Source organism: Vidua chalybeata, chromosome 15 (assembly GCF_026979565.1).
Source record: "Vidua chalybeata isolate OUT-0048 chromosome 15, bVidCha1 merged haplotype, whole genome shotgun sequence".
Lineage (NCBI taxonomy): Eukaryota > Metazoa > Chordata > Aves > Passeriformes > Viduidae > Vidua > Vidua chalybeata.
Window position 1 is genome coordinate 14648416 of NC_071544.1, and position 17230 is coordinate 14665645.

Consider the following 17230-nt stretch of genomic DNA (forward strand, 5'->3'; position numbering starts at 1 on the left):
TCAAAGACAAATGCCACATTTGAAAGTAAGGATGCAGGCAAACAGAAGATGGGTAAATTCTGTCAGATCTAGCACACTGTAAAATAGTAAACCCATTTTTATCTGCCAGTAGCAGCTGCAAGTAAACAGAAAGCAGCTGAGTTTTGCCAACAGTAGTACATGGCTGACTAAATCTCTCAATAATCTGATGAAAACCATAGATCTTAGTGAAAGGAATTAAGGAAGATTTTTCTTGCAAGCTTGTCTCAGGCTTCATTTTAAAATACACATGGTGGGGTGTGTATGTGTGTGTATTCCAGTATCCTCTCAGGAGAACATATGGTTTGGTGTAGCAACCTTAACACTGAATTTATTCTCTTCTAGTCAAAGTTCAAAGGGTAAGGAAACACTCTAGAAGTCCAATTCTTCATTATTTATTTGGGATTTTTAGGTAGGGGACTCACCTCTGCCATTAATCAAACAATTTAAATGTGTTTGACTTGTCATTCCTTAACTCTAATTAAAAATATCCTCAGGACTCTGTAAGAAAACCAGTAGCCTGTAGTCCCATGCTCACACCCATCAATGTATTTCATCAGATTTCATAAGAGAATGACAGTGTTTAGCTATAAAGCCAACGAAGAATTTATGTGTACAACACTTGAATTGACAAAAACACTACAAATGCACATAACTACTGAAATTTCTACAGTACTTTCCACATAAAGGCTATTACAGACACTCCAGTTGTTGTGAATCAGACTGCATAGTCTGAGAATAACAGAGGCAGAGCATAACAAACAGACCTGGAAAGTATTTCAGAGCTGCAAGTATGGGGTATTGGTAAATCAGTGGCATAGAAAAATCCAGGCAGGATACAGCTATCCTCCCACGCCTCTTGCATATTAATAAGTAGTATCACAACAAGTTAAAGTAATAAAAGAGATTTGAAACAAAGAGGTAAAACATGCATAGGTTCCAATGAAGAGAATTAGAGCTTTCTCCTCTCAATTATTTGAAGCACTTACCTACTAAAGCAGTCATGAAACGGTTCATAGAGAGAGGCTCCAAGTACATTGGTCCTTCATAGCCTGATTCCAGTTCGCTCCTCACATAATCCCTAAAAAACACAAACCCACAAACTATTATGATCCATCTGATTCAGACAAGAAGCAATTTATTCATTCCACATATATGTAACTTCAGTGTACATCACAGCCAATTAACTAAATAGCAAAAAGCAATATTAACACTACTGTTCCAGCAGCCATGCTGATGGAAGGATCCAACTGAGGCATGACTTAAGCGAGCGCAGAATTATCTGTAATTAGACTCACTGGCAGAGCTGTAAAAATCCTTTGGGACATCTAAGCTGTTCTTCAGAGCGTGGCCTCAAAACTGCTTATTGAAAAAGCCTCTTAGGCACCATTCCATTTTTAAGTATCCTTATTAAGTGTTTTTCTTCCTAACAATAATTTCTTTTCCCACCAGCAACGTGTGAAAAAAAAATCTGAGAGCTTCACAGAGAGATCTTCCAATTCAATGCTTATAGAATTTTGCACTTAAGAAGTTCTTTACATTCAATTAAAAGATAAATATGAAGGAAAAGCAATAGTCATAGAGTCAGGAACAGAGTTGCTACATCACCCTTTTGTCCAACACAATTTAAAAGTTTAGTTCTATCCTACCAGATACCCACAAACTGATAAAACACCATTGACAGACATAGTAAGAGAGCTTGAAAATCTCTCAGAATTCCCCTCAGAAAAGGTGGGCTGGGAGGGTGGGCTCTGGCAACCAAAGTGCAAGGTAAGAACCTGAGGACCCTGGGCAGTTTTCTGTTGTTGCTGGTCATCCATTGGCCCTGCCCTTGAGTAGGTTAACACATCAGCAGAACTCAAATATGAACCTCACACGAAGAGCAGGCATTTCACACCTTCACAAGCTGATCCTGGAGCAGCACAGCAGGAATTCTGCAGTGGCTCCTTAATCCCCTGCCATCAGACAGCAGGCAATACTGACCTTCCACATCCAGCCCGTTTTTCTGCCATGCCCTGTGACCCTTCCTGCTCCACTCCAGGGCAGCTGCAGCTCCACTCTTGTTAGGGCACCACCAGCTCTGGCATCAGCAGCACAAACCCCCCGAGTTTGTTTCTGATCCTGTCTAGGACTCACATCTACCTGCCAGACAGACACACTTGGTCTGACCCCGCGTGGAGCTCGCAGAGGCTGTTTGCTCGAGGGGCAATTCAGTTATTCTGTGTTTATTTTTATCACTGAGGCCAGCCACACTTGCTGGGAGCAGATGCAGACAAAGCACAGCAAAACAGGACTGGAAACCACAGCGAACACAAGAATTGCTCTTTTTATTTCAGTGCAGAAATAGATGCAATTTAGTGCTACTGGGACCATTCACTTCTCCCCAGAAATGCAGGAATATACCCTGCTCCTAGGATTAACTTGCTACCCCAAGCAAAGGTATTCACGTTTTCACTTGCAAAAAATCTCTGGAATTCAAGACATAAATCTCAAGTACTAAAACAAACACTTCAAAGCCTGTTCTTCATAGCTGACAACACTGCCTACTCAGAGCAGCTTTTCAAGTGTCATGGTATATGTGAGGTATGTTGAAATGAGTTCTTTAGACTGCAACCTACAATTAAAAACACAGGAGGACTGAAAAGGCACCTCAAATGACAATTCTAGGTATATAGAATTGTTCTGTTCTCCAGGTATAACTAAGCACAAATGCTTTTTTTTCCACCTTCCAAAATCCATAAGGTTGTAGTCCTTTGGGCAAAGGGGTTATTTTTATTTATTTACATCATATGGACCAGGAGAAAGCACTTTCTTGAAAGCACAAACAGGATAATCCATCAGTTACAGAAGAGAGAAAAAAATGACAGCACTTGCAAGATGCTGGAGATGGCTTTTTGTCTTAGAAAAATCATGCTCCATCCTCAAATTTTGGGTGGAAACATTGGGTGGCTATTTCTAAGCTGCTGGAAGGAAAGCAGTGAAGACATCAAGTTTCTTCTATATTTGTTAGGAAACAGGTTATAAAATCATCCAGGATACCAAGTGCAGCAAGATGACCTTACACAACTTAGCCAAGAGACACGAACAAAGCTGCACTTACAGTTGCTTCTTCAACACCAGAACGTGCTTGGAGATGACCCAAATTTCTTCGAGCTGCATTTCTTGCTGTTGTCTGATTCAGTCATCTGCACAGAGGTCTGCACTTGGCTGAATTCTCTAAGTAACTCTCAATTATAACTGAGTTCTAGGCTCACCACTTTGGAGAAGCAATGTTTTAAGATCTCCTAAATTTTTTAAACAGTATTTTTAGCTGATGTCTGAATGAGGAAAGCGAAAGCAATGATTCTCCTATTACCAGTACAAACACAAAGATCATTTGGCACAGACACCAATCAGAAGATGCCTCTAACAGCTGCAGTGCCATACAAGATGCTGAAAAAAGCAAGTGCCTGCACTCAATTTTGATCAATTAAAACTGTATTAATCTCCAGCTTTTACATTTGAGGATTGTTCACTTTACTGCAGCAGTGTAAGAAAACAAGAATGCTAAAATCATTATTTACTAGTTAATAAAATGACTGAAACTATATTACTTTGGAAAATTAGGATTTAATAATAAAGCTTAGATCAGATTGCCTGCTGTTCATTCTGCAGATGCATTCCCAGTCTCATTTAATCCAACTGCTGGCCTGTTAACAGGTACCCATGGACAGTCATGACTAAATTGCTCCAAAGGTGATAGTCTTTCTTGTTACTGAAGTACAAAAAGGTCTTCCATTACTAAAAATATGCTTTATAATTGACTGATATAAGGTACAGTGGTTATCTGACCTGACTCATATTGCTGACATTTACTTTGGCTGATTAATCTCCACTGTCAACATCAAACACACTCTCATAGGTTTCTAATGTCTACAGAAAACCTTAAAATCAACTGTATTTTAAGTTTGTCCATAAGAAACAATTCAGTCTCTTGCTCCCCCCCTTCTCATTTTAAGCTCTGTGAGGCTCAACACACCTGGGATACAATCATAATAAAACTGCAAAACCTGAAATAAGATAATGATGTGAACTCCAGTTTTAGCATTAACAGTGTGTTTAATCATATCACTTCTATTCTGCGTAACTGCAGCACTTATTTTTCCCAAGCTACTTTTTGCTGGAAATGGGTAAAAGAAACATGATTCTTTTAAGCAAGACACTTGTGCTACTACATAAAAAATAAAACCAGCATCCATCTTCCTTGTCAGGAGCAACGTGGCTGTGGTAAATTAATTTAGTTCACTGAATTCTTTCAAACGGCATTCTCTTGTCTGGGTAGCTTTCCCTAGCATGAGTAGCTGAAGCTGCTGGAGTCTTCAGCCACAAGCTGCAAGCTCCACCTAGGAAAGCTGAACTTATCTTGAACTTCTGCTCAGTTACAGGAAGGGAGGCCCTGAGAGCAGCGTGAGCTCTGGGTCACAGCAGAAGATGCAAACCCAGCCAAATAAAAGCAGCCCACACCCACCTGGAGACAGAGAAGGAATCCAACAGGGAGCAAGAAGATCCCAGACCACTCACCACTGACGAAGGGATGTGCGCAAAGCACATGAAGAGCGGATGCAGGATGGGTGCACTGACTGGGAGGGTACAAAGGCTGAGTGATTTCTGTGCTCTGAGTCCCTGGCTGCAGGCACCCAGCTCAAGCTGTTCCTATTGCTGTATCTCTCCATTATTAAACTAATTTTTCTTGGAATTGGAAACTGCTGCAGGAAATCAGATGGGATCTCAGACCACTTTCACAGCTTCTTGTCTCCCAATACCCAAGTGCTGGCATCAGGTGAGCTCACCAGGTACCTCTGGAGCAGGAGGCATTGAAGGGTGAGTGTTAAAACTCCCCAGGTAGATTTGGAGAAGGTCCTGCAGGGGGTTTGAGTCCCTCTCAGTATCAGGGTGTGTTTGAGTCTCCCCTCTACTGCAGCTCACTCACAGCTGCACAGCCTCATCAGACAGTAATGAGCACGCAGAAAGGGGATTCAATTCCATATGTAAAAATGGGGTTCAGGTCCCTCATAGCAATGGGAAATCTAATCCTTTAGATACAAACTGTTGGCCAAGTCTGACACTAAGACTGGATCCAGCTGCACCTACACTCCTCTTTCAACCTCGTAACTCCACAGGAGGGTCTCCCTGACAATCATTTTGCTGCTTTTTCTTTATTCTTTCTGGTAACAGGGAACAAACTCAGTGTAGAAAAGGGGATGCCCTTGGCCAAGGTATTGCAAAATTGAGAAAAGATTTATGGTACAGCTCAATTATCTAAAGAGCACACAGTGGCCTTGTGCCAGGAGGAATGGCCATATATTACTAGGACAGCTGGTGGGGGCCCCAGGAAATTTGGCCACTACATGGAACTCTCAATCAATTAAGACTCACTTATTTACGACTCAGCTTAGAGGATAAAAGCCCTGGACAAATGCATTGCTGCTTTAGGAAAAGAAAATTGGATACACCAGTCTCATGTCAAACGAGGGCTGAGAAACCAGCCAGATAATGAATGATGGCACTATGAAGAACTGATACTCTGAAGAGATGAAGTGGGACAGCTCACTCACCACTCTTGGTGCTGTTAACCCAGATGACCACAGCTGCATGGCTAAGTACACAATCAATGCACAATTCAGTGTGGTATAAAGTTAACAGGACTAAAGAGGGAGCTAATTCACATAGATTGTTAGGGGCTGGGTTACCCACCCCTAAAGCTCTGCAAAACCCAAAGAAGCAGCTCTCATTTTTTGTTGTGAATCCAATGCAGCTCATAATCCAACTTTAATAGAGAGAATCAGCAAGACCAAAGCTGAATGCCCCAGTGCTACTGCTGTTTAATATTCAATTCCAGCTGCTAGGTGTGGTTGGACACCATATTTCAAATAAACAGAATATGTGTTAATGCAACCTGTGAAAAAAGTTACTATCAACCACTGCCTCACTGCCCAGCACAACAAGCTTAGCCACCAGCCCTCCACAGGTAAGGGAGGAGCTGATCCCACAAATTTCTGAAATCAGCACTAGCTCTTAGCTGCATCCAAGCACAATTGTAGATACAATCTGTGGCAGCCACAACCATAAGAGAAGGGGAAGGGTGTATCTTACACACTGAAATTAAAAAAAAAAACGGAGAAAATGCAACTGATTTTGAGAGAGAATTCCAACGGTGGTGGTAAGCAGCCAATTTCCCATATAGTCCATATAATGGCACAGCTTTTGTCTCAATAACATGCACCACATCAGAATACACCACAGACCCAATCCCAGTATTAGGATTGAATCATGATGGAACTGCTCTCTACCCACGAGAGCTGAGTATGGGCCCAACAAAACAGAATCAAATGGCAGTGTCAGTGTTGATGTGCATTGTGGATGTTGTGTTGTTAGAGAACAATGGGGATTTATTTGTGAAAGTAAAACCATCAAAGCTCAAGACATTTGTTTTGATACTGAACAAAATGTCTGTAACTTGAAATACATTCCAAAGAAACCCCTGAAACTGTACTTGCCTATATTGGGAAAGGATGTGTTTGTGTAACAACTCTTTGTGATCTTATGCTTGTAAATAACATCACTATAGGGACAAATAATCACTCAATTACTTCTAACTGTAGAAACACCGTGGGATGCAATTTTAATTATTCAGCTCCTATTATGTCCAATCAATTATTACAGTCCAATTATACTGAAGCTAAAATTTATTACCTATCCCCATCAGAATGAATCCTGCACTGGTGAGGAAACCACTAAAACCTGATGACCTGCATCAACTGCTGGAACGTGTCCAAAATGATGGACAAAAAATTCTAGTCACCACTCAGTGCAAAATCATGTCTTGGAAAAAGTGAAGAAGGAAGCACAACACTGATGGTGGAAAACCCTCTTTGGGTGGTCACCAACAGCAGTGTAATCTATATTAAGATGCTGCATCCAGTGGTGACTTGCTCACTCTGCTAATAAGGTGCCTGTTGCTTGGAATAACATCACATGTGAGACTAAGGGTTGTATTTAAAGACTTTGTGAGTTCTTTCTGATACATGAGCAGGAATGCGTAATAAAAAAAGCAGGACTGTTGTAAATCAAGTTTAGTTAGCTGTGTTCTTTTAACTGTATTCTTTTGTCTGAGTAGCTTTGCTTAGCAGAAGTAGCTAAAGCTGCTGTAGTTTTAAGCCACAAGCTCCAAACTTGCACCAGCTCCAACCTCCCACCTACAAAAGTCAAACTTATCTTGAACTTCTGCTCAGTTACACGAAGGGGGGCCCCGAGACCAGTGTGAACTGGAAGATAAGGAGGCCACAACTCAGCAGAAGATGCAACCCAGCCAGATAAAAGCAGCCCACACCCACCTGGAGACAGAAAAAGAATCCAACATGGAAAAAGAAGATCCCAGACCAAACCCCACCATTGGACCAAGGGGTGTTTGCAAAGCACATGAAGAGTGGATGCAAGATGGGTGCAGTGACTGGAAGGGTACAAAGGCCCAAGGATTTGTGAGCTCTGGGTCCCTGGCTGGAGGTACCAGCTCAAGCTGTTCCTATTACTGTGCCACTCACTTATTAAAATAATTTCTCCTGAAATTGGAGACTGCTGCAGGAAACCTAAGGCAAAGAGATTTCATTAAATTGGATTTTGGGTTTTTAAAGCTGACTTCTCTTCTTTCCATAAACAGATGGTATGTTATTTCCACCCAAATTGCCAGGTTAGCATGGTACATACAAATGTAGCATTTTCTGGGGTGCTCCAAGTATTCACAAATATTACCTAAACCATCTTTACACATTAAGGTAATTCTCAGCTCAGCAGGCAAGGAAACAAAACATTTTAAAAATTAAGTGACTTGTCAAGGTCACATAAACCTGGAAGTCTGAAGTCAGAGCTTAACTATAAAATTCAGATGATCTTATTCCCAGACTTGCAGATGAACTGCAAGCTATTTCTGGGGTGGAAAAAAAGCACTGAAAGTTGAAGTCTTTCAACAGCTCACAATTTCCAGGACACTGCAGAGTCACAAGTGCCAGATGATTCTGGTCTTGTTCTATAATTTGCACTAACCAAACTGGCCTCAATATAAGACCTCTTCGTTGGTCTTAAATAGCATCCCAACTGGTAGTGCATCCAAGCAAGTCCCTGGAAGTTTTCAGCTCTGAGCAGAATTACTAACAAAAAACACTGAAAAACAGTTTGCACATGTGACTACTGTATGTCTTGTTATGATCAGGCTGCTAAATAGAAACATAAGTTGGAACTGGATAGCTTTGGCAATAAGAGGAATGGCTCTGCCAACAGATATGTCTGTCACATTTTACTATTTTCAGTATGAAAACTGATGGGATTCAAAAATTCTTTTGTAAGGCTAATTCAAGTGTCACTCCCCACATTCCCTGACTGTACAAAGGTTTCAGCTGAGAGCCCCTTGCACTGTGCTTCCTTCCAAACCAAACCAGCCTTATGCCTAGGGAATGGGTAAGCTCACTCAGAAGTGTCAGCAGCTACATTTGCCTTGCAAAATACCTTGGGAATACTGCTGGACTATTTGAATCCATGACATCTTTTAATTAAATATATTTTTTGTGCTAGTTGATGCAAGATTTAATTAAAGCCTTTATTAACTCGCCCTAGGAGCACCAAATAGAGAAAGCTTAGTAGGAACACAAAGAACAGTCCAAGCAGTGTTTACTAAATATGTTACAATAAAGCCTATTAAGTCTCAAACCTCACAAAGCAACAGAAGTCAGAATTCCTATTACACAGAAATACAAACAAGGTATTAAAAACAACACAGTGCTATCCCTTAAGGTATCAACCAAATGCATAACACCTCCCTTTCTTCTAAAAATTTAAAGACCTGGAGTGGCATAAACAGCTCCAGCTGTAAATGCTCTGCACCAAAGCCCTGTATCTGATGAGCCTTTGTTACTAGATTTATTATTTCAGCACTTAAATAATGTTTAGGTTGCTTCTTGTAATAAATAAACCTTTAACCCTATAAGAAACACACATAAACTCCATCTATAACAACTCAGGACTCTCCTGAGGATGACAAATAAACTCTTTTTTCCTTCCTACCGAGGCAATAAGAGGCTGTAACTCCTCTCTTGTACACTCATCCTTTTCAGGAAATCACTAAATGCAACTCTGACAGCCACAACAGCGACATGTCAAATCATCACAAAACCTTCATTAACACTCCCCTGAACTGCAACATATCAAGAAAAACATTCCAGCAAATGCTCTGGAACAACAATTTTGATGCGGAAATAACAAAACCATTACTTCCATTAAATCAATTGAAAGCACATTTTTAAATGTTTCCCATCAGCAGGCACTAAAGTAAGTCAGGCTTGAATACATACTTTCAAAACTTCCCATGCAAAGCCTTTAATGTGATGGCAGTGTCTTTGGTTCCAATTATACATTGTGTCAGTATGAAAGTTTACACTGGCTTACAACACAGTTAGCTGGAGCCAAACAAAGATGGTTGATTTTGTCTTGCTTGACTCAGAGTTCTCCAGACTCCTGCTCTGTATTTGAGATCCAAAACACCTGCATCCACAGTAAATTCAAATTTGTGCAATACATTTTAAGAATAAATTCCACTACTACTTTGCTTTTAGTGGATTCCAGATCTCTATTTGCTCTCTCTCCTGAGGTGCCAGGAAACTAAAAGTAACATCCTGTCTGCTGTGTAAAACACCCCAGTGCTGAAAGCATTTTAGCTGAGCCACTGAGTAACTTAGGTAACTGCATGAGAGTTCACATTTAGTCCTGTGGTAAGTGCTTTCTCTCCTGAGATCAGTGGGCATTACACTCCCCAGACAAGTAGCTCAAAATTCCTGGTGCTTTTTCAATGACTTCAAAGAACTACTTGACTGCATATTTAATTCTGTAAACTTTTCCAAAGACAAAGAACAACAAGATAGATTTAGGTGTCTGACATAGAAAAAAGGCCTCCACAAAACCATTTATAGACAATATTAACAAAATAACTGTTATTTTTCAAATTCCCAAACCAAGCTAAAAAATTTTATCCATTTATCCTTACCTGGAAATTTGGTGCCCAGCATAAAGCAGCAGTGCAGTCAGAAAGTACAGGTAAAGCTGAACCAGGTGTTGCCTTGGTAAAGTTAGGAGCACAACACTTAAGATGTAACCTGTAACAAAAAGCAGATGTTGGTATTTTAAAAAATACTATCTAGCACCAAATTAAAATAACACTTAGCATGTTCACAATTTAAGATGGGGACACAGAGGCTTTACTCCATTATTAGTCATATTAAAGCCCATTTCAGCTATCAGGGTTGCATAAATCAAGGACAAGACCTGCCACAGCCTAGGATTTGTAGCTTTTTATCCCAGCAGTTCCTGCACTTCTCATTAGCATTTAGTGAGGCTGCTGAAAATGACCCAATGCAGATCCAGCTTTACACTTTAAGACCACAGCCTGGCTGCTCAGCAGCCTCTCCAACAAGCAGAGCCCTGATCCTTATTTTCATAAGGATCTCACTCAGAGACCCACATAAAGCAGTACTTTGAAGTCCACTCCATAAGTGGGTGGTGCATGTCCACACTCCTCCTTTCCACACAGGCTGCAGGTCAAAAACCCAGCCCACGGTGCTCTTACAAATATTTATTTCCAAGCTCTCTCTCCATCACTGCAGTGCACCTGTGCTCTTTCTGAAGGTCAGCTCAAGTGCCTGGCACTGAAATCCATTTAGGAAAACAACCCAGCAACAGTCAACAACTCCCCTGAAGCTAAGAAAAAAATGTTAGAGAACGTATCCTGACCCTCACAGCCACACCAGTCATGTCACATTTAAAGTTTCATACATTTATTCAGCAATATCAGGCACAGTCTTTTTAGCTAATTTATATTTTTAGCTCTTGAAATATATTTAATAATGCAACTCTAGATTAAGCACTCATAAGCAGTGGCACAACCAGGTACTATAAACCAGCTGGGGAACACAGCATGTTCCAGTATTTGAAAAAGATATTTCAGAGTCAGTATTTATGAAGCAGTATTTCAAGGCTGCTTAGTATCTGCCATGTTCAATAAGCCACCTCTATAAAATTCTACCAACAGTTTGGTCTTCAAAATCTTGCAAGATGCTTCTAGAAAAGACAACAGAGCCACAGGATGCCAAGCAGAGAGAGATCAATTCAGGTAAGACAGATGATAGGATCAATGATAGACACAGCCTATTTACTTACCTTTTTAAGATACCACTATATCATTTATGTATTTAACATTAAAGATAATTTTTCAATCATCTTCATGAAGTGGATGTGACAAGTTGCACATTTGTCTCAGGATGTGGTTTTCAAAAAGCTGAAATAATCGGCAGTATCTTTTATTAAAAATCAAGTGTCATACAAGTCACTAATTCTGTAGAATATCACTTTGACCAGAGGGCTGGAGCACCTCTCTCTGTGAGGACAGGCTGGGGGAGTTGGGGCTGTTCAGGCTGGAGAACAGAATCATTTTTATTTTGAGCTCTTTTAAAGGGGCCTGAAACACAGCACTCCATCAGTTTCCTTCTAGCAACTGTTTTATACAGAATAACTTGCTTCTACTTACAGCACATCAGATGTTCTACACCACCAGTTTTCTTCACAAACACCTGCATTTGCTGGAATTCCTGTTCACCACCTTCCTTCTACCAAACACACAAATGACAAGAGCAGGAACTTCTCAGCTGTCTGCATGAAGACATTTCACTACCTTGCACCGCACCACGGCCTCATGAGCCAGCTCCAGAGCTCTCAAACCATCTGCACACATTCCTACATCTCACCTCTGCTGCATTCACCCTTAGCTCCTTTGTGAGGGACAATTCTCCCTGAGGAACAACCCACAACCATCTATCATTCCAGCACGAGTCAAATCTCTCTAAACCTTTCCTTCTCACCGTAGCCTGTGACTCACCTTCAAGTGGAGAACTAAATGGAGTTTATTATGCAGTCTTTTACTCCTCTATTACTCTATAAATAGTTTCAGAATACCTGTTTACTGTATCTGTATTTAAGCTCTGTCATCTTTACCCTATTCTATCACAAGGAAGTCTGTTCCTTGGCCATGTGATGATGTACCTGAGCAATGGCAGGATCATTTCTGTAAAAGTTACACATTTTAGAGGGCAGTAACAAAGATGTGATACATGGAAGGATTTTAGATATCACTAAAGTTCATTCTTCTCTACATGATCACAAATTTAATCAAAATACTTAGGATCCTTCAAGATACAATAAAGGAGTGGGAAAAAAAAAATAAAAGGCTAAATTAAAAGATGAAGCAAGTGCTGTCACAGTGCCTTCTAACCAGCAGGCTTCCACACTGCACAGATGCTCAGATCTGTGCAGGGAAGCAGCACGAGACAGCCAAGGTTACTGCTGAAGCTTCAGCAGTGAACTCCACTGCTCAGGAGTTTGGGCTGGAATATAAATGTTCACTTTGAGGCAGCCATTTGGTTTAATTGTTAGACTTTGAAGAGGGGGAGAGCAAGAGACATTTAAAGTAGTTCCCATTCAATCTTATTTACAATTTCTTCTTGTGACTTGGTAAGAGGGAGATTTCAGCACACTTCATACTGCAATATTTACATTTTTGCTGCAGAGGCCCTATTCCCAAAGTGGTACCAACCTCATTTTTATCAACAAAGCTTCTGCCAAAAAAAAAAACTAAAAAAAACACCAAATAATTCTTTACCAACCCATCAGATTGCAGAAGAAAAGGAAGACAAGCTCAAATTCAGACATACTTGCAATAATATTCTATTCCCTTTGTTCTCATACAGACAAATGAAGTAATTAGTGTATGATGTAAATAAAGACTCCACTTCAAAAAAAAAAAAAAAAAAAAAAAGGACCAGGAAATGAAATTTCTCACAGTAGCTTTCTCATCTAAACCATTACATTCTGTTTTCATTTGCACCTCCTCTGCCAGAAGAAAACACGATGCTGAGAACATATATCCCTTTGGAGGGAGTCCCCACACACAAGGACTTACAGTTTGAGAAACAGTCATCTTACTGGGTAACCTCTGAGCAGGGTTAACAATAACTAACACTCACTTCCATCCAAATGGAGTTTTTGAGCTCTGTGTCAGCAGTGAGCACTCCCCTCCTTTGATATGGGCTGTGCTATTTTTGCTCTTGGGACTTGGTGCATTGTCCCTTTTGACTCACCACGTACATTTCTGTATAAAGCAAGCAGCAGGCTCAGGGAAGCCCAATTCCTGCCCCAGTAAAGGAATGGTTCTAACACACATTAAAAACAACAAACAAAAAAAGATAAAGAAAAGACAGAATAATCTTTACTGAATGCAGTCAGAGTGCCTTAGTGCCACAACACCAAGAAAGAGACTTGCACCTTTATGCCTCCAGCTGTAAGGAGCATTACAGCAGACACATTCTGCCACCCTTAAAAATACATAAATCCCCCACTCAGCTCCTGTTCAGGAGCACAAGGAAGCAGAGAACTTCTACCGTCATGCGAGATGGTACAGGTTTAGGCTCCACTGGAGAAAATAAACTGTGAAAATCATCCTAAGCAGAAAAGCAAAGTTAACACTGCTAGAGAAGAACATTGGTGTATTAACCAGTTCATGACCTCACTTACAACCTGTTGATTCAGCTCAATGAAAACCTCTGGCTGTGCAGTGCTCATTGTTCAGTGAGCAGCAGCTCACAAACTGCCTTTCAGCAATCTCTCCATTTATGCACCACCAAGGTGTTCCCAGCTTCTCTCACCAGAATTACCTCTTTGCCGACTCAGGTGTCTGAGGTTTATTGACTGCACACAATGGAGGCTTCTGGAACATGATCAAAGTCACAACTCATCCTCTTTATGAAGCACTTTAGTGCTCATTTGCATGATTACAGATCCCTTGTGTCCATTTCATATTATCACTCACAGTTTCCTGCACATTTAGTCTAAAAATGAGAACTTTGCACATCAAAGAGTTCATAACATTTCTTAAAAAGGCCACACCAACTCTTGGAGTGCCAGAAAGTAGGAGTACAAGTGCTTGGATTCGACCAGGAAATTAATTTAGGGGCTCTACTTTTCCATTTTCCCATATCCTGCAAAGGTAAAGGGTCCATGATTTTCAAAGCAACTTGCTGGGAAGCAGCAAGCCATGAGCCACAGACTCCATCCCAACACCCAGCTCTCCTGCCTCAAAGAGGGATCAGTGCACTCTGAGTTAGTCACTGCACTTCAGCCTAATCCTTGACTGTCCTCATTTCAGTTTGTTCAGACAAAAATCTGGCCACGACATGCAAGTACCAATAGAACAGGACATACCTCTGAAAGCCTGCATTTGAGATGGCACAGTACTACAGAAACAACTGGCACCTTTATTTTCAGTGTCTAATTCTCAGGATCACCAGATTGGTTACACTGCAATTCACACTGAGATTTCATAAACTGTCAACGTCTAAATCATCCATCTCAAGAGAGGATTTTTAAAATATATACTTTTACATACCTATCCTCCAGAAAATGCCAGAAAATTAGTTCAAAACTGAGAAAGCACACATCTAAACATACTTGCACATATGGAAATTGGCATTTACTTAGTCATGGCTCAGAACAACTATAAACAGAGATCAGAAATCCTGTTATCAACATCTGCACATCTCGGTGAAAATAATGCCAACAAAACAATTTATTCATTACTGGGGTACTGCCATCAACAGCTGTTTCTTCAATATTTAAATACATAACAGATTGGGTACTCTAAGTATAAATAATCCAAGAAACTGAGTTCTTTACAGAGATTTGCAGTATTGTCTGAACAAATAAAATGGACTTTTGATTCTAGTTCTGCCATATGATTCAGAGGCTCTTTATAAATCACTAAGACAAGCTGCAATGCTCTCATGAGACTGGTATCCAGAATCAAAAATTTTAAGCACTGCCTTTTAAAAAGGCTGCTAGTGGCTCCTTAAAAAAAAAAAAAAAAAAAAAAAAAAAAAAAAAAAAAAGTTGTGATGTGGGTTTCCAAAAAAAAAAGACATCAGCTTTATACAGAAAAGCTACCTGAAAGTATCTGTATGCTGAGAAAGCTGCTTAGGAAAAACCTACAACATTTAGGGGGCAGTAGAGGAATCTTGAGTCAGAAAATAAAAAAAGCTGTGCTGGATTTTGAGCATGGCACACTCTCTACCTCCTCCTGTGTCCTACCAACTGCAGCACACGCTGCATTCTATCCAAGAAGAGAATGAGAAGATGTAACAAGTAATTATTTTAAGAAATAAAGACCAAGTCCATGTCATCAAATTGCACTTGATTCAAAATAGCTACAGTTTAAAATTAAATAGTAACACTCAGAAAATAGTCCTACTAGCCATTTATCTAAGTGCTGCTGGCAGGAGAAAGACAGCAGACATGAGGCAGCAAAGCCAGAGATGCTGATTCTAACCAGGACCTCATCTTTGTATGCATTAACTGTATTTACACATTTAAGTCATGCATCCTCTTCTTGAAATTTTAGGAATTTTGTTTCTGTAATGAACCAACTAATTTCTTCTCACACTGAAGCTTCACTTGGCACTTCTTACAGTTTTTGTACCAGAGTAGAGTACCTTTCCCCTTAAAAGAAATCTAAATAAAAGATCTTCTACGTAAAGCACAAGAGCTTAAAGAGAAGTGGGCAGACCAAAGTGTGCAATCAGCACACAGGGGCAGGAAGTCCAGCAGGTTTCTCCTCCCTCAAGCCCCCCTCATAAAAGCAGTATTCATAACAAGCAGTTCACACCTAGCAAGTGATGTGACCAAGAGATTAAGGTATACACTTAACCATACACTTCAAGAAACTGTCATTACAAACAGGGTTGTGAAAGATGACACACCTTCTACCTATTCCAAATACTTTAATGCATTTTTTTCCCCTGAGAATTTATTTTTATTTTTTGTAATGACAAAGAATACAGTTTAAGATTAAAAAACTGCTCTATTTTTACTCTTGAGTAAGAAAACCCTGTATTTTGTGCAATTCTGTGCCTCACCCATGACAGTGACTTAAATTCCAAGCCTGACTCTGATTATAGGTTAAGCTCATGACTCTTTCCATATAGTCAGAGTATTTACCAGTTGGCACAAACAGCATTGCTTTGCCCTTCTTCAGAGGAGGAAAATTACGTGGTTTCAACTTTTTTCCACCTTCTCCACCAAAAGAAATACACAAAAAAGGAGTGTCTGTTTTCTCACAGCTACTCTACAGTGCAGAAGAAAATGGAGAAGTCTGGCAATAAACACTAATCTACCTTACACAGAGGTTTCACCAATTCTAACCAGAAATTTATCTCTGCTGTTTGCACTGCTTTGTGCATATTTAGTTAAATTTCATGCAGGTGAACTTGTGGTTGAGTGGTTATCAGGACTGAGTATTTTCCTTTGCTCGAGCAGATAAGGGCTGTTTCATGGAAAGATATGAAAAGGAAAAGTTTTTGCAAAGAACAAAGTGCGTTTCAGAAGCTTTTATTATACCTGCAGTACTGCTAACTGGAATGGGAATCACACAGGAACACACATCATTTCACTTGTTACATTTAAACAGAAAACACACTCCTGGTAACCTCCAGTTCTGAACAAATTCCTATTCTGTCTCCTTAGTTCCAGGAAAAGGTTCACTATATAAAGACTGGTAGAGTTTATTAATTTTTAGGGCTCTCTAATCAAATTGCTCCTTGAGCATCTGCCTGAGATAGATGCACTCAATTTCCTCAGCTGCTGGAAGTTCTTATATAGCACTATATATAGCACTACAAGATACTGGCTTGTAGAAGAAATTCAGTGATTGTTTGATATTGCAAAGCTGCCACTGCATTTGCTGATAGTATTTCCTAACTGCAAATATGAACAGAGGATTTTTTTTTCCTAAATAAAGTAGATTAGCATGTTGAAACACAACCACGGTGAATTGTTGTTTAAATTACATGCTGGCACTTAATTTCCCCCAATGTATCTTCAAAGAAGGTCAATTCTCCAAACTGGTGGAAAAGTACTTTGTTTTCCCTACAAATCCAATTTATAAATTTTGATACATCATCTTAATTAATGTTATACTCTAAAGCAATGCAACTAAATCTATATAAAATGTCACGGAGGCATGTAAATTGATTTAGCCCAGCTTCACCCTGACACAGCTTAAATCCCCAACAACCAAGGAAATGAAACACAG

General features: G+C 40.0%; 1 protein-coding gene across 3 annotated transcripts in view; it reads right to left on the bottom strand.

The window, feature by feature from the left end:
* Positions 1 to 17230, bottom strand: part of RNF145 (ring finger protein 145) — a 46691-nt gene that overhangs the window by 18442 nt on the left and 11019 nt on the right. For all 3 annotated transcript variants that reach the window (XM_053956821.1, XM_053956823.1, XM_053956822.1), the window contains exons 3-4: positions 10088 to 10196; positions 1008 to 1099 (exon numbers count right to left, since the gene is read on the bottom strand). In XM_053956821.1, coding sequence (XP_053812796.1) covers positions 1008 to 1099; positions 10088 to 10196 — 201 coding nt within the window. The remainder of the gene's footprint in view (positions 1 to 1007; positions 1100 to 10087; positions 10197 to 17230) is intronic.